At 44.2% G+C, this 20,576-nt stretch overlaps 1 protein-coding gene across 1 annotated transcript in view; it reads left to right on the top strand.

Moving 5' to 3' along the window:
- srp68 (signal recognition particle 68) overlaps positions 1 to 20,576 on the top strand; it is a 67,291-nt gene that overhangs the window by 12,039 nt on the left and 34,676 nt on the right. The window contains exons 7-8 of the mRNA XM_055654142.1: positions 2,068 to 2,138; positions 5,032 to 5,172. Coding sequence (XP_055510117.1) covers positions 2,068 to 2,138; positions 5,032 to 5,172 — 212 coding nt within the window. The remainder of the gene's footprint in view (positions 1 to 2,067; positions 2,139 to 5,031; positions 5,173 to 20,576) is intronic.

Genomic DNA, 20,576 nt, shown 5'->3' with positions numbered 1-20,576 from the left:
CCAAATTACCAAAATCGACACTGTGGACTGTGCTCTTGTTATAATTGGTGGCTCATAACCCCATTAAATTAAAATAAGTACTTGTTTAGAGAAATGACAATCTGTTCATTTTTAGTTTCCAAATCTTTAGAATTTTCTGACTTAATATTCTCTACATCTCACGTGACACTTGATCCTTTTGGCGGCACAGTTGCGTAGCGGTAGATCTGATGTCTTGCAGCGCCAGAGACCTGGGTTCCATCCTGACTATGGGTGCTGGCTGTATGGAGTTTGTACGTTCTCCCCGTAGTCTGCAGTCTACAATTAGCTTCTTCGTCTTGCTAACATTAGGAACAGGATTGTTCCGGCACCATTCAATCAGATTATTAATCTCCTACCCGTACTCTGACTGATTGTTACCCGATATACGTCCAACAACAGTAGTATTGTCAGTAAAATTAAAGATACTGTTGGAGCTGTGTCTGACTATATAGTGTGTAGAAAGGAACTGCAGATGTTGGTTTAAACCGAAGATAGCCACAAAATGCTGGAATAACTCAGTGGGGCACGTAGCATCTCTGGAGAGAAGGAATGGGTGACTTTTCGGGTCGAAACCCTTCTTCAGACTGATGTCAGGGGAGAGGGGGATGCATAGATAAGGAAATGTAAGGTGTGAAAACAGGACAAAGGGAATAGTGATCAAGGAAAATGTAGAATAGATAATTGTTAGCTGGGAGAAGGTAACAACAAAGCAAACTGATAAAATGTAGTCGGAGACAGTAAGACTGGTCGGAGAAAAGGGGAGGGATTGAGAAGCAAAGCAAAGGTTACTTTACGTTCGAGAAGTCAATGTTCACACTGCTGGGGTGCAAGCTGCCCAAGCGAAATATGAGGTGTTGTTCCTCCAATTTACGCTGGGCCTTACTCTGACAATGGAGGAGGCCCAGGACAGAAAGATCAGTATGGGAATTGCCGAGCCTGTGCTTGGTCTCACTAATGTATAGGAGTCCACACCTGGAACAGCGAATACAGCAGATAAGGTTGGAGGAGCTGTAAATGGACCTCTGTCTCACCTGAAAATACTGTCAAAGTCCTTGGACCGTCAAGGAGGAAGGTATAGGGACTATATAGTCATGGATATAGAGGAGTGGACTAAGTACACGGCCATGTGTTTTAGTTTAGAGATACAGATACAGCATGGAAACAGGCCCATCAGCCAATCAAGTCCACGCCGATCAGCGATCCCCACGCACTAACACTATCCCCCACACACTAGGAACAATTTACATTTATACCAAGCTAATTAACCTACAAACCTGTACGTCTTTGGAGTGGGGGGGGGAGGGGGGAAACAAGATCTTTGAGAAAACCCACACGGTCACGGGGAGAATGTACAAACTATAATGCAATTATAGTACTAATGTAGTCTAGATCAAACCCCGGTCCTTGGGATGGAAGGCAGTAACTCTACTGCCGTGCCACCATGGTGCTCCTGTGTTGATGATCATGAAGGAGAATCATTGTTGTTGCAAATTTGTGCTAATTGTGGTCTGTGGATGATGAATTCAAGGTTCCAGTTACATATGGATGTGCAGAGTCCCATTCCCCGGAGTTTAATGTTTCGAGTCGTAGCCATTGAGCAACAATCTGGTGTAGGTGTTCTTATAGTCCTAGTAGTTCAGTACAGAGTGGAGAGTCAGCATCCCACTTTGATCTGTGTGGTAATAGCCAAATTATATTGGGTCCAGGTCCATACTAAGGTAGTAGAAATGCGTCACAACCAATCTCAAAACACTCCACCACGCATGTCTCCTTGCTCTTCTTGGATACTAGTATTACAGTATGTATGTTTTAAAGCGGGTGGGGACTAATCATACGTAGTGCAGCCTGATATCTGGGGTTGCATTGGATAGTGGCTTGTAACTTTTGACCTATTTGCTATAAACTCAAATCAGTGTCCATATGGAGCATTCTGGAGGATCATTTGGAAATAATTAGTCATTAGAGTTTTATTTCATTGTCAGTGTAATTAAAATGTGCTTTGAAGAATGTCTTTATGATTATTAAACATTCTCTATTTGCGGCCAGGTGACCAGACTGCAATAAAGGAGCTGATTCAGATGCGCATGAAATCAGGAGAAAGTGGTGGACTATTGGATGTAAGGAATTGCTGCTTTTTATTTGTTTGTAATTGAGAGACTGGATTGGATTTCATTGGATGTAACCCAGAGCTCTAAGGAGTAAAAGAAAAGAGAAATTCTGTGTTCAGAATATTGCCTGTGAAAAATGTGATGCATATTCTTTAAATCAAGGTTCAAACTTGATGTGAGGAATATGCACCATAGTCTTCAGCCCATGCTCTATACTGCCCATGGTTGATATTAGTGATTTTAATTTAATGCTAGACCATGTGCAGACCCGTTGGGCTCCCCCAACGCAGCCGTTCCCTACCCGTAGCCCCCACGGGAGACCTGGTCCTCCAACTCAAGCGGCTCAGGAATCACCAGTGCGGCTGTTTTTTTATTTCACTTAAATTTTAATTGATTTGTAAGAGATACTAGACCAAGTGCAGACTCGTTGGGTCTGTTCCCCCAACGTGCGGTTGTGGGGGGGGGGAGGCGGCATGCAGCGTCTCACACCCTAACTATCCCCCCCCCCCCCGCACTCATGCTAATTACCCCCTTTGATATTATATTAATATTATTAATTTGCTCCTTTGGATCAGTCAACCATTCGGGACCTTGTCAAATGCCTTACTAAGTCCATGCACACCACATCCACTGAAGGGAGAGAGGGGGGGGGGGGGAGGAGAAGGGGGGGGGGAGAGGGGAGAGATAGAGAGTGCCTTTGAACTCAGACATCCAATGAAGAGAGGGGGGGAGAGGAGAGAGAGGGGGGGGGTCACTTCAACCCAAACAACCATTTGCAGGCAGTGCTTTTTTCCTTCAAACTAACCACAACCATATTTTCATTTTCAAACCAAATTAAGGGTACTTACTCACAGCTGTGTAGACATTTGTTCAGTCATTCAAAGCTCAGACCTCCATCTTGTAGAGACTGATTGGGGCACACCACTTGCAGAGACTGATTGAGGCACACCACTTGCAGAGACTGATCGAGGCACACCACTTTCTGGTTTTATAGTCCCTGCCACCAGCGGGGGTAGCAGAGAGAATGGGGAATTTTGTAAAATCATTAATATATCTGTCATATTTCATCGACGGGAAAAATCCTCGGCACACATACGGCGAAGGGGGGCTCTGAGCGAGGTGACCAAAAATGACGGCCGTAGGTGGCGGCATTCTCTCGGAAATCGCAGCACAGATCGCCAAAACCAGTCAAGAACAGAGTTTTAGTAATATAGGTTTTCAAAACAGTGCAACACCATCACCATAAATAAAACAAAGTAAGAAAAACAGCAATCAAAATAAAAAATAAGTAGATGGGGGGGGGAAGAAGTAAATAAATTAAAAAAATTGGATTAAGACCGTGTGGTTCACTTACCAAATTAAAAAAAGAAAAACCATTACATTGATTAGTTATCTGGAGATAATTCAACATTCATACAAACATACCATCTAGTTCTATATAACGCAATCTTTCCATATCTAGCTCGGCATTTATCTAATTGGTGTTATGGCTCAAATAAACAGTCCATTTTTCCCAGATCTTCTCAAATGAATTCTCCTTGACTCTCAAGGAATATGTCAATTTCTCCATATTAAAGATGTCTCGCACAATTTCTAACCACTGTTCCTGTTTTGGACTTTTTTCATTAAGCCACCGCCTGGTAATGGCCTTCTTACTTGCTGCAAGCAAAACTTTAATCAAATATGTATCTTCTATTTTTACACTATCTTTAATACGCCCCAGATACATCACAGGGCAAGTATTTGGGATTTTATAACCCAAGATATTATTTACAGCTGCATTAACATTTTCCCAGTATGGCCTTATCTTTACGCAGTTCCAGAAAATATGCGAGTGGTCTGCCTCCGTACTCCCAATCAGCCTCTAACAGTTGTTGGACAGCAAGTTGTCTGCTTTTTATTTTGGGTGTTATAAAAAAGCGAGATAGATCCTTCCAGCAAAATTCTCTCCATACTAGTGAGCTTGTGGATGAACATTGTGTTTCACACATTTGATACCATTCTTCTTCTGTTTTTAAATGGCGTCTTTGAGGCGAGATGCGGGCGCCAGCAGCCGTTATGGTCGCTGGCCAGCAGGAGGTGACAAAATGAGTGAATGGGGGGGAAGAAGGATGTTATTAAAAATGTGTACATAAACACGACAAAATTTAATGAGGAGTGGATACTTGGAATGAAAAGTGAAATCTCTACCGAAATGGAAATAAACTTGCCGTTTCTCGGTCTGACGTTGGCGTAGCAACGAATCAAAGGCTGGCAGGCACAAGTCGGGCAGAAACACACACACACACACACACACACACACACACACACACACACACACACACACACACACACACACACACACACACACACACACACACACACACACACACACACACACCCACACCCCCCCCCCCCCCCCCCCCCCCTCCCTCCCTCCCCCTGGTGCTGTTTTGATAAAGACCTCCCTCATAGTAGTACCATCCACTACGAATCTGCTTTTGCTTCCTTTGGAATAGTTTACCACCCATTTCCTCACCTATGTTAACCTAACATTGAGTTCACGTTAATTTGTCAACCATTCCGATTAGGCGCCCGCTAAATGTTGTTTTAACATAAATTTGCTCTTAACATTTATTTAAAGAAACACGTGGCATATTGGATTAATTTCTACCTTTGCTTGCTTTTCTTGGCCTGTTCAGTCCAACAGATTTGGCACCTTGTGTTTACAATTGAAGCTTTGCACTCAATTCCAGTCCCACCATTGAGCCATCAAAATTTAGCTCTGCATTAGTCTGCAGTGATTCACTGTAGATTTCAAGCTTCTAACCTAAGTGAAGATATAGTAAGATATGTTGGTACAAGAAAGGTATTTTTATTTGACTGAACTGGAAATTAATTTAGACTTTTATTCAACATCCAGACTCTCCTAACGCAGACCAGAGCCAAGCATGCCGCCTCTATGAGCGAAGTGAAATGGAGGGGCCGGGTCATCCCAGTGAAAATCGATAAAGTGCGCATCTTCCTTCTTGGACTAGCAGACAATGAAGCAGCAATTGCACAGGTATGACTTTATGGAGAAGCAAGCTGGCGATCTGCTAATGTTCCTTGTTTGAGAACAGCAAAAAAGGATACATTTGTAAACTGCAGACTGGTGTGCTATGCATCAGTGGCAGGGAAGTTCTTAAAGATTCTGAGAGATAAGATTTATGCTCACTTGGAATGGCAGGGATTGATTAGGAGTCGGCGTGCAATTGTAGTGAGAAATCATTTCTCCTATCATCACGATGGACTTTGGAGATGCAGCGTGGAAAGAGGTTCTTCAACCCACCGATTCCGTGCCGATCAGTGATCACACCATACACTAGCACTATCCCACTACACGCTAGGGACAATTTACAGAAGCCTGCAAACCTGTTTGTCTTTGGAGTGTGGGAGAAAACCTGCGCACCAGGAGAAAACCCACATGGATACAGGAAGCAGAGGTAACAGTGGATATATATATGCCATTTATTGTCACTATACATGTACAGTGAAACTGAAAGCTGCTCGTACTCAGTGCATACATACAATTTTACACAAAAAACAAGAAACAGAAAAAAAAAACAGAAGGGAGATGGGGGGGGGGGGGAATAGGTGCACAAATTCTACGGCGCTACATACATATATACATATATACAGATGGAAGTCCGTGTTGGGCGGTGTAGTCAGTGCATGTGTGGATTTGAATTTATGGTAGATATAATTCTCGGGAAGCAGCTATTCCTGAGTCTGTTTGTCCTGGATTTGATGCACCTATAGCGCCTTCCAGAGGATGAGTGTTATTCTGACTGGAAGTGTGTAGCGTGTGGTGAAGTTATGTATAAATGACTTGGACGAGAATGTAGGTTGCCTTAATAGTAAGTTTGCAGATGACGTTCCCACTTTTCTAGCTTTCTTCTCCCCCCCCCCCCCCCCAGATACAATGCAGGACTGTGATAGGAAGTCGGTGCGAAAGAAGGTTTAGTGGACAGGAGCGAGAAAGGGCTAATGGATTGAATTGCGTTTATTTTTATGACAGGCCTGATAGGCAAGGCGGATAAACTCCAGTTGTGAATAGGTATATGCCACTAATATTGTAGCCATTACGAAAACCTGACTAAGAGAGGGACTGGACTGGTAGCTTAATGTTCCATGGTGTAGGTGCTATAGGAGTGATAGTGGTATGGATAAGATGATAGGGTGTTGCTTTATTGATTAAGGAGAATGTCACGCCATTAGTCTGAGATGTCATTACATGTCATATTACTTTGTAGAGTGAGGCTATATGGATGGAGCCAATAAATAAAAAGCGGATGATCACATTGTTGGGAGTGTACTGAAGATCCCCAAATACCCAACAGGAATTTAAAATGTGATAATCTGCCAAGGCAGCTGCAACACTTAATAGGGTTGTCATAGTAGGACATTATAACTTTCCAAATATAAAGTCGGACTGTCACATTGCCAAGGGCTTAGATGGGATGGAATTGGAGAAAAATGTTTCCTCGGGTATGTAGAGGGTCCTACACGGAGGGGGCAATACGTGATCAACTTTTAAGAAGTTTGGAAGTGCCTGTGACGAGTCTTTTGGGACCAGTGACAACTATTCTATAAGCATTAAAATAGTTATGGTTAAAGACAGGGCAGGCCCACAAGTTAAAATTCTAAACTGGGGCAAAGCCAACTTTGATGGTATTAGACAGAAACTTGCTGAAGTTGATTGCAGTAGGTTGTTTGTGGGCAAAGGAACATCCCGAAAGTCGGATGATTTTAAAAGTGTGATGATGCAAGTTCCTGTTAAGAGTAAAGGGAAAGGCAGGCGGGAGTAAAGGAGCTTGGATGAGGAGAGAAATTCAGACTTTGGCAAGAAAAAGGAGGCTTGGGACAGGTATAGGCAGCAGGAATCAAGTGTTTTTAGATGGAATCAAGTTTTTTAAACAAGGAGTGGTGGGGGCCTGGAATGCATTGCCGAGGGTAAGGTGGAGGCAATACAATAGTGACTTTTAAGATGGTTTTAGAGAGACACATTGATGTGCAAGGAATATAGGGATTTGGATCAAGTACATGGATCATAATCAGTTTAATTTGATATTCAGTGCGAGCATTGTGGGCTAAAGGACGCGTTTCTATTCTGCGCTGTACAACAGTGCCCTCCATAATATTTGGGACAAAGACCCATCATTTACTTATTTGCCTCTGTACTCCACAATTTGAGATTTGTAACAGAAAAAAATCACATGTGGTTATAGTGCACATTGTCAGATTTTAATAACTGGCATTTTTATACATTTTGGTTTCACCATGTAGAAATTACAGCAGTGTTTATACATAGCCCCCCCCCCCCCCCCCCCCCCCCCCCCATTTCAGGGCATCATACTGTTTGGGACACAGGTGTTTGTTTGTAGTTGCTCAGGTATGTTTAAATGCCTCCTTAATGCAGGTATAAGAGAGCTCTCAGCACCTAGTCTTTCCTCCAGTCCTCCATCAACTTTGAAAACTTTTATTGCTGTTTATCAACATGAGGACCAAAGGTTGTGCCAATGAAAATCAAATAAGTCATTATGATTCTTAGAAACAAGAATAAAATTGTTAGAGACATCAGCCAAACCCTAGGCTTACCAAAATCAACTGTTTGGAACATCATTAAGAAAGAGCTTACTAATCGCAATGGAACTGGCAGGCCAAGAAAGACCTCCACAGCTGATGGCAGAATAATTCTCTCTCTATAATAAAGAAAAACCCCAAACACCTGTCAGAAACAGTCTTCAGGAGTCAGGTGTGGATTTATCACTGACCACTGTCTGCAGAAGACTTCATGAACAGAAATACAGAGGATGCACTGCAAGATGCAAACCACTGGATAGCCGCAAAAATAGGATGGCCAGGTTACAGTTTGCCAAGAGTACTTAAAAGAGCAACCTCAGTTCTGGAAAAAGGTCTTGTGAACGGATGAGACTAAGATTAACTTGTATCAGAGTGATGGCAAGAGCAAAGTATGGAGGAGAGAAGGAACTGCCCAAGATCCAAAGCATATCACTTCATCTGTGAAACATGGTGGTGGGGGTGTTATGGCCTGCGCATGTATGGCTGCTGAAGGTACTGGCTCACATATTCATTGATGATACAACTGCTGATGGTAGTAGCATAATTAATTCTGAAGTATATAGACACATCTTATCTGCTCAAGTTCACATACCTCAAAACACATTGGCCGGCGGTTCATTCTACAGCAAGACAATGATCCCCAAACTTACTGCCAAAGCAACAAAGGAGTTTTTCAAAGCTATAAAATGGTCAATTCTCGAGTGGCCAAGTCAATCACCTGACAAAATTGAGCATGCCTTTTATATGCTGAAGAGAAAACTGAAGGGAACCAGCCCCCAAAACAAGCATAAGCTAAAGATGACTGCAATACCCAGAGCTGCCAAGTACTACGGATTTTCCATATTTTGTAGGAAATGCGATTAGAATACGGATGTACAATTTTGTGGTGTTAAATACGGAGTTCAGTTCAGTCTGAAGAAGGGTCTCAACCAGAAACGTCACCCATTCCTTCTGTCCAGAGTCGCTGCCTGTCCCAGGTTTAAACGGAGCGCTGTCAGTTTAACGCGTGGGAATTTAAACGAAGCGCTGTCGGCTGCGCGCTGTGGGTTCTAAATATAGTGCTACCGCACACATAGCGCTATAGCCACAGCGCTATGGGTCACAGACTGTTCAGGAAAATTCTCATCTAACAATAAATCTTTGGAATTCTCTCTGAGCCATTGATTATTTTTCAGGCAGTGGTAGAATTCTGGATGAGCCTAGTGGTGAAAGGTTACCAGTGGGATTGCAGTTACATTGCCTTGATTTTACAGAACGGTGGGTGGGCTCAAGGGGGAGAGAGGGAGGGGTGGGGAGGGAGTGAGAGGGAAGGACAGGGAGGGAGGGAGAAAAAAAAGGAGAGGGAGGGAGAGGGGGGGAGAGAGAGAGAGAGGGAGGGAGGGAGGGAGAGAGGAGGAGAGAGAGGGAGGGAGGGAGGGAGGGAGAGGGATGCTTCCAAAATGGATTCTACATCGTCATCTGGTGCTAAAAGCAGGAAGCAGCCGTTCAAACAGCAGTATACAAAGAGATGGCAATGAATGCACTGTCAAGTAAGGTGCGTTGAAGACATGTCAATTGGTAGCAAAGTTATGCATTCTTGTACTCTTACATGGGTATGACCGCACATAAAAAAAATAACAATTTCAGTAGCATGGCACCGCGTAAACATACTGATTTCCTAAGCAAAATACTGATTTTCAGGTACTAGAATACTGAAATGCTCTGTCGAAACTTAGCAGCTCTGAATACAGGCCTGGCAGAGCATCACCAGAGAAGACACCCAGCAACCGGTGATGTCCATGCACCGCAGACTTCAAGCAGTCATTGCATGCAACGGATATGCAACAAAATACTAAACATGATTACTTTCATTTACATTACATTGCTGTGTCCCAAACATTATGGTGCCTTGAAATGGGGGGCTATGTATAAACACTGCTGTAATTTCTACATTGTGAAACCAAAATGTTTAAAAATGACCTTTATTAAAATCTGACCATGTGTACTTTAACCACATGATTTTTTTTTTCTATTACAAATCTCAAATTGTGGAGTACAGAGGCAAATACATAAATGATGGGTCTTTGTCTGAAAACATTATGGAGGGCACTGTATGTTCTAGTTGTGCAAGTGGGCTGAAGAATGGTTTATGCACTTTAATGCAGATGTGCAAGGTGTTGCATTTTGGGAAGTCAAACCAGGGCAGGACCTTCACAGTGAATGTTAAAGCCCAGGGGTGTGTTGTAGACCAGAGGTATCTAGGAATGCAGGTACATTTTTCCTTGAAATTGATGTCGCAAGTAGATAGGATGATCAAAAAGGCTTTTGATGGATTGGCCATCATCAGTTAGGATATTGAGTATAGAAGGATGAATGTTATGTTACAGTTTTACAAGATGTTAATGAGGCTGTATTTGAAGAGTTTTGTTCCGTTTTTGGTCATTGGATGAGTGTTAAGATTGAAAGAGTGCAGAGAAAATGTATCAAGACGTTGCCATGATTTGAGGGTTGAGATATAGGGAAAGTTTGGGCAGGCTATAACTTTATTCCTTAGAGCGCAGGAAGCTGAGGGGTAATCTTATAGAAGTATATAAGATCATGAGGGATAGATAGGCTGAACCCAGATTAGAGGCATCAAGAACCAGAGGACATAGTTTTAAGATGAGAGGGGACAAAGTTAATAGGTTTTTTGTGCAAAGGGTGGTGGGTATTTACAACAAGCTGCCAGAGGCGGTAGTTGAGGCTGGTATTATACCAACATTTAAAAAACATTTGGATGGGTACATGGACAGAAAAAAGTGGAGAGATATGGGCCGATGGCAGGCAGGTAAAGTTATTTTCGTCATCTTCCGCAAATTGGTTGATGGACCTGTTTCCGTGCTGTATGACTTTGACTCCAAGTGATAGGTGCATGCAGGCTTTGATTGGCAGATAGGGCAGGGTGATTGGAGTACAGGGAGATAGTGGGAGAAATGAATGTGCATCAAGGTGGGAGCCTCACAGAAAAGCGAGGGGCAATCCTATTCCCCATAGGGGCAGTCCCATTCCTCCCGAGTCACCATGTTTTTTTTTAGTTACGGATATGCCAGTTCTGCTGTTTCACCCATCTATATCCTTGGCGTAAATTTTATTTTTCCATGAATGTGCCTGGCCTACTTAGCACTCTCTACAGCACTACATCTTTTTCAACTTCTGTTTCTTTCTGTCTGTTGTCTCACTCAGTACTTTCATTAACCATCAATCAGATTACTCCATCAGTAAGTTATTGCAGCAGCTGTTACCTTTGCCATAATGTTGCCAGGCAATACCAAGTTTGGATTTCTAAAGTCTATAGGAAGAAATGAAGTGATGGAAGGCAGAGTGGAGCACTGGAGATAATGGAGGAAGGAGTTAAGATAACAGGTACATTACATTTCTGTCTTCCTGGGCCAACACCCTATTTAACGGAGTACTATCAAGATTGGAGGATCAGAGGGGTCCTGACACCTTTAGACATGGATAGTAGATGCAATCTTGGTATTGAAGCCCACATTAGAAACATAGAAAAATAGGTGCAGGAGTAGGCCATTCAGCTCTTCGAGCCAGCACCGCCATTCAATATGATCATGGTTGATCATATATAATGTGACCTGTTCCTGCTTTTTCCTCATATCCCTTAATTCCTTTAGCACTAAGAGCTAAATCTAACTCTCTTGAAAACATCCAGTGAATTGGCATCCAGAGAATTCCACAGATTCACAACTATCTGGGCAAAGAATTCTTTCCCCACCTCAGTCCTTATTCTTAAACTGAGACCCCTGGTTCTGGACAGTCCCAAAATCGGGATTTTTTTTCTGTATCTAGCCTGTGCAATCCTTTAAGAATTTTATGTTTCTATAAGATCCCCTCTCATCCTTCTAAATTCCAGTGAATACAAGCCCAGGTGACCCATTCTTTCATCATATGTCACTCCCGCCATCCTGTGAATTAACCTGGTGAACCTACGCTGCACGCCCTCAATAGCAATAATGTCCTTCCTCAAATTAGGAGACCAAAATTGCACACAATACTCCAGGTGCCGTCTCACCAGGGCCCTGTACATCCTTGCTCAAATCCTCTCACAGTGAAGGCCAACATGCCATTCGTTTTTTTCACTTCCTGCTGTACCTGCATGCTTACTTTCAGTGACTGATGTACAAGCACACCCAGGTCTCGTAATACCTCCCCTTTTCATAATCTGACACTATTCGGATTAAAGGTACACAAAAAAGCTGGAGAAACTCAGCGGGTGCAGCAGCATCTATGGAGCAAAGGAAATAGGCAACGTTTTGGGCCGAAACCCTTCTTCAGACCCGAAACGTTGCCTATTTCCTTTGCCCCATAGATGCTGCTGCACCCGCTGAGTTTCTCCAGCTTTTTTGTGTACCTTCGATTCTCCAGCATCTGCAGTTCCTTCTTAAACACTATTCGGATGAATCTGCCTTCCTAATCTGACTTCCTGTTCTTGCCACAAAAATGGATAACCTCACATTTATCCACATTATACTGCATCTGCCCACTCACACAACCTATCCAAGTTACCCTGCAGCCTCCTGACATCCTCATCGCAGCTCATGCTGTCACCCAGTTTAGTGTCATCCCCAAACTTGGAAATTACACATTTAATTCCCTCGCTTAAATCGTTAATATATATTGTAAATAACGGGTCTCAGCACCGAGCCTTGTACAATACAATACAATACAATTTATTTGTCACTTGAACCTCATAGAGGCTCAAGTGAAATGTTGCTTCTGCAGTCATACATACAAGAAAAAAAGACCCAAGACGCAACACAATTTACACAGACATCCATCACAGCGCATCTCCACCTCGCTGTGATGGAAGGCAAAAAAAACGTATCTCTCCCCTGCACTTCCCTCTCCCCCCGATGTCAGAGTCAGTCAGAGCCCCCGGCGGGCGATAACAATTGTACCGCGGCCATTAACGCCGTGCCGGGTGATGCAAGGCCGTGCTCCGGGTCTTGTTGTTGGAGCCCCGGGCGGGCGCTGGCAAAGTCCCGCAGCCGTTGAAGCCACGCCGGGCGATGATGTAAGGCCCCGCTCCAGGTCATCCTCGACCCCGCTACTCGGGCGGGAAAAGTCGCCGTTGCGGAAGCCCAGAAAAGCGGTCTCCCAGCAGGGACCCGCGGGCTCCCGGTGTCACTGTCCACCAGACCTGCGGTAAGCCTCCGAATCTCCGAGGGTCGGGTCGCAGCAGCGCGCCACCAACGCTCCTCCCGCTCCGGACTCGGCCAGCTCCGTGATGGTGAGTAGCTCCGCAGCTCCGCGACTGGAGCCCCAGGACGTTCCTGCTGGAGGCCGCTCCAATGTGCAGCCCCAACGACAACGGAGACCCGACAGGGAAAGGTCGGGTTCTCTGTGCAGGGGAAAAATTTTAAAAGTTTCCCCGCCCCCCACACACACACACACACACACACACACACACACACACACACACACACACATACCCCATCAAAAAAATAAAAACTACATTAAAACGGGACAAAAAATAACAAAAAGACAGACGGACTGTAGAGGCCGCTGCGACGTGAGTCGCGCCGCCCACCGGAAAAAGCACCTCACTAGTCACTGCCAGCCATTCTGAAAAGGACCAGTTAATCCCTATTCTTTGCTTCATGTCTGTCAACCAGTTCCTTATCCCTGTCAGTGCCCACCCCCCAATACCATGTGCTCTAATTTTGCACACTAATCTCTTGTGTGGGACCTAATCAAAGGCTTTTTGAAAGTCCAGAACCACACATTTCTCTCTTATCCATTCTCCTTGTTACATCCTCTAAAAGTTTCAGAAGATTAGGAAAACATGATTTCCCCTTCATAAATCCATGCTGACTTTAACCAATCCTGTCACTGCTTTCCAAATGTGCTGCTATAACATCTTTAACAGTGGACTCGAGCAACTTCCCCACCACTGAGGCCAACTGGTCTATAATTCCCCTTTCTTCTCTCTCCCTCTTTTCTTAAAAAGTGCAGTTACATTGACTACCCTCCAGTCCACAGGAACTGATCCAGAGTCAGAGAGAACATTGGAAGATGATCATCAATACATCCATGATTTCTACAGCCACCTCCTTGAGAACTGGGATGTAGACAATCAGGCCCTGAGGATTTATCTGCCTTCAGTCCCAACAGTTTACCTAACCCAAAATCCTGATTAATGTGGATTACCTTCAGTTCCTCCCTCCCACTAGATCCTCGGTCCCCTAGTATTTCTGGGAGATTGTTTGTGTCTTCCTTAGTGAAGCCAAAACCAAAGTACCAAAATACCGAAACGTTGCCTATTTCCTTCGCTCCATAGATGCTGCTGCACCCGCTGAGTTTCTCCAGCTTTTTTGTGTACCATTTTAACTAATTCTGCCGTTTCTTTGTTCCTCATTATAAATTTGCCTGTCTCTGATAGGAAGGGACTTACATTTGTCTTCACTAATCTTTTCCTTTTTAGATATCTAAAGCTTTTAGACCTGTTTTTACATCTTCACACACACACACACACACACACACACACACACACACACACACACACACACACACAGCTTTCTTTCACGATCACCATTCAAGGACAGATATGTGCTGAAGTCCATACAATAAAGCAAAATTTAAAAGCTACAGATGCTGGAAATCTGAAAAAATATGCTAAGCAGTTGGACAGCACGCAGAAAGTGAATTGAAGGTAATGTTTCACATAACACAATGAAGCATTTGCAATGCAATTTTGGGTAGGTGATTGATGTGCTTGGGTTGCTGCACATTTGTGGTAGTGAGGCCATTGCCACCAATAGGTGGCAGTATGCACCTTTTGATCATTTGGTCATTTCATTTGAGGCAAAATGTGGGCCATGCTATCTTGCCAAAACCAATTGTAAGGTAGTTTCAGGGTTAACTTGAAAATAGTTAATGCATGTCATGTAGCCCAGAAGGTGTAGATGTGAGAATGTTGCCTGACCCATGGAATATGTCTACTTCAGTGCCATAGGACTTGATAAGGACAGAATTATTGGTGTTGAAATGAATTTTTTTTTCCATAGTAGGCTTCTTGCATTTTACAAAGTCACTCTTGCCCCTGCAGGTAATGAATCATAGCTTGCTGTTTTGTTTGATCAAGTGCACTCCAAGTGAGAGCAATTGAAGCATTGGTAAAGAAGTATTTGTGCTCATTAATCTTAAATAACCAAAGTTAAGAACGAATATAACAAAGTGGAAAGAAACCTGTGCAAACACTTGAATCTCTGGCCTAGATTGATCTCTTGAGACCGGAAGATAAAACTTGGCATCCCAGTTTATTTTTCTGTCATTCTCTTTTAATATGAAGTTATGCAGTTTTGTTGAATGGTTTGTTGACTTTTAGTGCATGATTCGTAAGGTTCAATGTTCTCTCATTCCCCCTCACCTGGGCCTATTTCCACACTATATGACTGTATGACCAATCTACATTCTGTCAGTTAACATACTTCAAATATAATTGACTGTGAAGCATCTTTGTGGATATGAAATTTGTTATCTAAACACGGCATCAATTAGATTCAGATTCAAGATTCAATTTTAATTGTCATTGTCAGTGTACAGTACAGAGACAACGAAATGCATTTAGCATCTCCTTTGAAGAGCGACATAGCAAACGATTTTGAATTAAAAAAATAAATAATAAGTGTCCGTGGGGGGGGGGGGTGATTGGCAGTCACCGAGGTACGTTGTTTAGTAGATTGACAGCGGCCGGAAAGAAGCTGTTCCTCGACCTGCTGGTTCGGCAACGGAGAGACCTGTAGCGCCTCCCGGATGGTAGGAGGGTAAACAGTCCATGGTTGGGGTGAGAGCAGTCCTTGGCGATGCTGAGCGCCCTCCGCAGACAGCGCTTGCTTTGGACAGACTCAATGGAGGGGAGCGTGGAACCGGTGATGTGTTGGGCAATTTTCACCACCCTCTGCAATGCCTTCCGGTCGGAGACAGAGCAGTTGCCATACCATACTGTGATGCAGTTGGTAAGGATGCTCTCGATGGTGCAGCGGTAGAAGTTCACCAGGATCTGAGGAGACAGATGGACCTTCTTCAGTCTTCTCAGGAAGAAGAGACGCTGATCTCTTAGAATGAATTAGACTGATACCGCTTGGAAACGGGCCCTTCGGCCCAACTTGCCCACACCGGCCAACATGTCCCAGCTACACTAGTCCCACCTGCCTGCGATTGGCCCGTATCCCTACAAACTTGTCCTATCCATGTACCTGTCCAAATGTTTCTTAAACGTTGCAATAGTAGTATCTGCTTCAACGACCTCCTGTGGCAGCTCGTTCCATACACCCGCCACCCTTTGTGTGGAAAGGTTACCCCTGAGATTCCCATTAAATCGTTTCCCCTTCATCTTAAACCTATGTTCTTGGGTGCTAGATTACCCCACTCTGTGCACCTACCCAATCTATTCCTCTCATGATTTTATACATCTCTATAAGATCACCCCTCATCCTCTTGTGTTCCAAGGAATAGAGACCCAGCCTACTTAACCTCTCCCGATAGCTCACACCCTCTAGTCCTGGCAACATCCTCATGAATCTTCTCTGAACCCTTTCAAGCTTGACAATATATTTCCTATAACATGGTGCCCAGAACTGAACATAATACTCTAAATGCAGTCTCACCCACATCTTATACAACTGCAACATGACCTCCCAACTTCTAGGCTCATCATGAAGCCAATTTTTGACCACCTTATCTACCTGTGACTCGACCTTCAAGGAACCATGCACCTGCACTCCTAGATCTCTCTGCTCTACAACACTCCCCAGAGGCCTACCATTCACTCTGTAGGTCCTCCCCTTGTTAGACGTCCCAAATTGCAACACCTTGCATTTCTCTGTATTAAATACCATCAACCATTCCTCAACCCATCTGGCCAATCGATCATAGACAAATAGAAAATAGGTGCAGCTGTAGGCCATTCGGCCCTTTGAGCCAGCAACCGCCATTAAGTATGATCATGGCTGATCATTTAAAATCAGTACCCTATTCCTGCTTTTTCCCCATAGCCCTTGATTCCTTTAGCCCTAAAAGCTAAATCTCTCTTGAAAACATCCAGTGAATTGGCCTCTGTGGCAGAGAATTCCACAGATTCACAACTCTTTGGGTGAATCAAGATCCTACTTCAATTTTTCACAACCATCTTCACTATCTGTAAAACTACCCACTTTTGTATCATCAGCAAATTGCTAATCTTGCCCTGTATGTTCTTATCCAAATCATTAATGTAGATGACAAACAGTAATTCATCAAAGGTTCTTAACTCATTACTATAACAAAAATTGCAAAGCTGAATTTGTTTGTACTACCCGTTTTGCTACACCAATTAATCATGCTCTGAATCTAACTGTAAGCAACATTTTTGCTAAGATGCAGGTAGGTTGGACCTGGGTAAGGTGCTAAAAGTGCTGGCGTTGGGACACTAATCATCACCCCTCAAACCTCGCACTCCTGCAAAAATAAATAATCTAGTGCAGAAAGAGCCAGAGTTGATCACAGCAATCGGCTCTGTCTACTTTGTCTGTAAAGCACTTGGAGTAACCTGGGAATTGTACAGGGGACTTATTGAATGAAGATATTTATTTTGCAAACCTAGCCACACAGTTCTCAGCATTGGCTGCAGTAGTAATATCACAGAAGTACATATAATTGTAAATAAATATTTGTGCCCAGGTCATAAGTAACCAGTAATGTTTTGCAACATTGGGATACTTCATCCGTAATTGGTACTTGTCACAATAACCAGCAACATTCCTCCTTTCCAAATAATCATTCATCCATTAAATAGTAACAAGGAACTACAGATTGAAGAGCGGGTCCTGACACGAAATGTCACCTATCCATGTTCTCCAGGGATGCTGAGTTACTCCAGTAATTTGTGTCCTAATTTATAAATAAAATACTCAGGACATTTCCTTTCTTAATAAAGTTCTAGTGACTCATTGCAGTCAAGGGTGTGGTGTGTTTATGTAACATCTCCAAGTAGCAATTGTAACTCACTGCTAGAAAATGCCAATCTGAATATTTACTCTGAATTGAATAGCGTACACACTGCTGTATTTATTGGGGTACAGTAATCTTGCAGTGACTTTTAGCAAGCTAAGGGGATGTCCCACTGCGGCGACCTAATCTGCGAGTTTAGAAGAGTTTGCCCTCGACTCAAACTCTCAGCATGCTCAAGGGAAGTTCCCGCATACTCGCGGCTTCAGTTTCGTCGAGGAAGATTTTTCAGTATGTTGAAAAATTTCCGCGAGTAAAAATTGGTCGGCATGGTTCTTTTGAACTCGTAGTGGAGTGGGGTCGCTATGTAGTTACAAGCAGTCAAGGGCAGCCGTAGGCAATCTCCTTTGCTAACCGGGCATTTTAATTGGCTCATTGGAGTTTTCAGAACCAAGGAAAACCGACTGGTAATTTAAATGCCCGCTAAACTTTATTGTAAGTTGTCTGGATTCTTAAAAGTGTCCCCCCCCTCCCCCCCCCCCTCCCCCCCCCCCCCCCCCCCTCTCCGCCCCCCCCCCCCTCTCCCCCCCCTCTCTCCCCCCCCCTCCTCCCCCCCCCCCCCTCCCCCCCCCCCCCCCCCCCCCTCTCCCCCCCCCCCCCTCCCTCCCTCCCTCCTCCCCCCCCTCCCCCCTCCCCCCCCCCCTCTCCTCCCCCCCCCCTCTCCCCCCCCCTCTCTCTCTCCACCACCGAGCCTACAATGACCATCCATCACCCGTTCACAGTAGTTCTATGCTATCCCTCTTTTGCATCCACTCTCTACACACTGGGGAAATTTACACAGGAAAATTAACCTACAAACCCGCACAGCTTTGGGACTGAATTCTTTGGAGCACCCAGAGAAAACCCTTGCAGTTACAGGCATTGGCCTGGCAGATACAAAGAATAATGTGCCAGATGTGAAGGGTGACACAATGGCGCCCCACACAGATCAGCGATCACCCACCCATACACTGGTTCTATCCTCACACTCGGGCCAATTTACCGAGGCCAATTAACCTACAAAACTGCACATTTTTTAGATCTGGGAGGAAACCAGAGTACCCAGAGAAAACCCACACGGTCACAGGGTGAATGTACAAACCCTGTACAGATAGCACTCGTAGTCGGGATCAAATCGTGTTCTTTGGTGCAATAAGGCAGCAATTGCTGCTGCACCACTATGCAGCCCCATTAGCTAGTTAGTCTGTTGAGATTGAGCCAGAGAAATCAAGAAAACAGAGGCAATTGTAGGAAATCATGCGTGAATTTAAGAGGGGTAGTTGATGAAATTTAACGAGTTCTGCGTGGAACCCGGAAGCAGTACATTTGCAATCCATTAAGAGGAAAAGAGGTGGAGAGTGGGTCCAGAATAGGCATGGAACAGATGCCGTACATAGAAACATAGAAATTAGGTGCAGGAGTAGGCCATTCGGTCCTTCGAGCCTGCACCGCCATTCAATATGATCATGGCTGATCCTCCAACTCAGTATCCTGTACCTGCCTTCTCTCCATACCCCCTGATCCCTTTAGCCACAAGGGCCACATCTAACTCCCTCTTAAATATAGCCAACGAACTGGCCCCAACTACCTTCAGAGAATTCCAGAGATTCACCACTCTCTGTGTGAAAAATGTTTTCCTCATCTCGGTCCTAAAAGATTTCCCCCTTATCCTTAGACTGTGACCCCTTGTTCTGGACTTCCCCAACATCGGGAACAATCTTCCTGCATCTAGCCTGTCCAACCCCTTAAGAATTTTGTAAGTTTCTATAAGATCCCCCCTCAATCTTCTAAATTCTAGTGAGTACAAACCGAGTCTATCCAGTCTTTCTTCATATGAAAGTCCTGACATCCCAGGAATCAGTCTGGTGAACCTTCTTTGTACTCCCTCTATGGCAAGAATGTCTTTCCTCAGATTAGGAGACCAAAACTGTACGCAATACTCCAGGTGTGGTCTCACCAAGACCCTGTACAACTGCAGTAGAACCTCCCTGTTCCTATACTCAAATCCTTTTGCTATGAATGCTAACATACCATTCGCCTTCTTCACTGCCTGCTGCACCTGCATGCCTACTTTTAATGACTGGTGTACCATGACACCCATGTCTCGTTGCATCTCCCCCTTTCCTAATCGGCCACCATTCAGATAATAATCTACTTTCCTGTTTTTGCCACCAAAGTGGATAACCTCACATTTATCCACATTATACTGCATCTGCCATGCATTTGCCCCCTCACCCAGCCTATCCGTCACCTTGCAGCCTCCTAGCATCCTCCTCACAGCTAACACTGCCCCCCAGCTTCGTGTCATCCGCATACTTGGAGATGTTGCATTCAATTCCCTCGTCCAAATCATTAATATATATCGTAAATAGCTGGGGTCCCAGCACTGAGCCTTGCGGTACACCACCAGTCACTGCCTGCCATTGTGAAAAGGACCCGTTTACTCCTACTCTTTGCTTCCTGTCTGCCAGCCAGTTCTCTATCCACATCAATACTGAACCCCCAATACCGTGTGCTTTAAGTTTGTATACTAATCTCTTATGTGGGACCTTATCGAAAGCCTTCTGGAAGTCCAGATATAACACATCCACTGGTTCTCCCTTATCCACTTTACTAGTTACATCCTCGAAAATTTCTATAAGATTCGTCAGACATGATTTTCCTTTCATACATCCATGCTGACTTTGTCCAGTGATTTCACCACTTTCCAAATGTGCTGCTATCCTATCTTTAATAACTGATTCTAGCAGTTTCCCCACTACTGACGTTAGACTAACTCGTCTGTAATTCCCCGTTTACTCTCTCCCTCCCTTTTTAAAAAGTGGGGGGGGGGGGCACGTAGGC

The sequence above is a fragment of the Leucoraja erinacea genome, chromosome 23 (genome assembly GCF_028641065.1).
Source record: "Leucoraja erinacea ecotype New England chromosome 23, Leri_hhj_1, whole genome shotgun sequence".
In the NCBI taxonomy this organism is placed as follows: domain Eukaryota; kingdom Metazoa; phylum Chordata; class Chondrichthyes; order Rajiformes; family Rajidae; genus Leucoraja; species Leucoraja erinaceus.
Note: the sequence above shows the minus strand (reverse complement) of the source record. Positions and strands in the feature narration are given on the sequence as shown.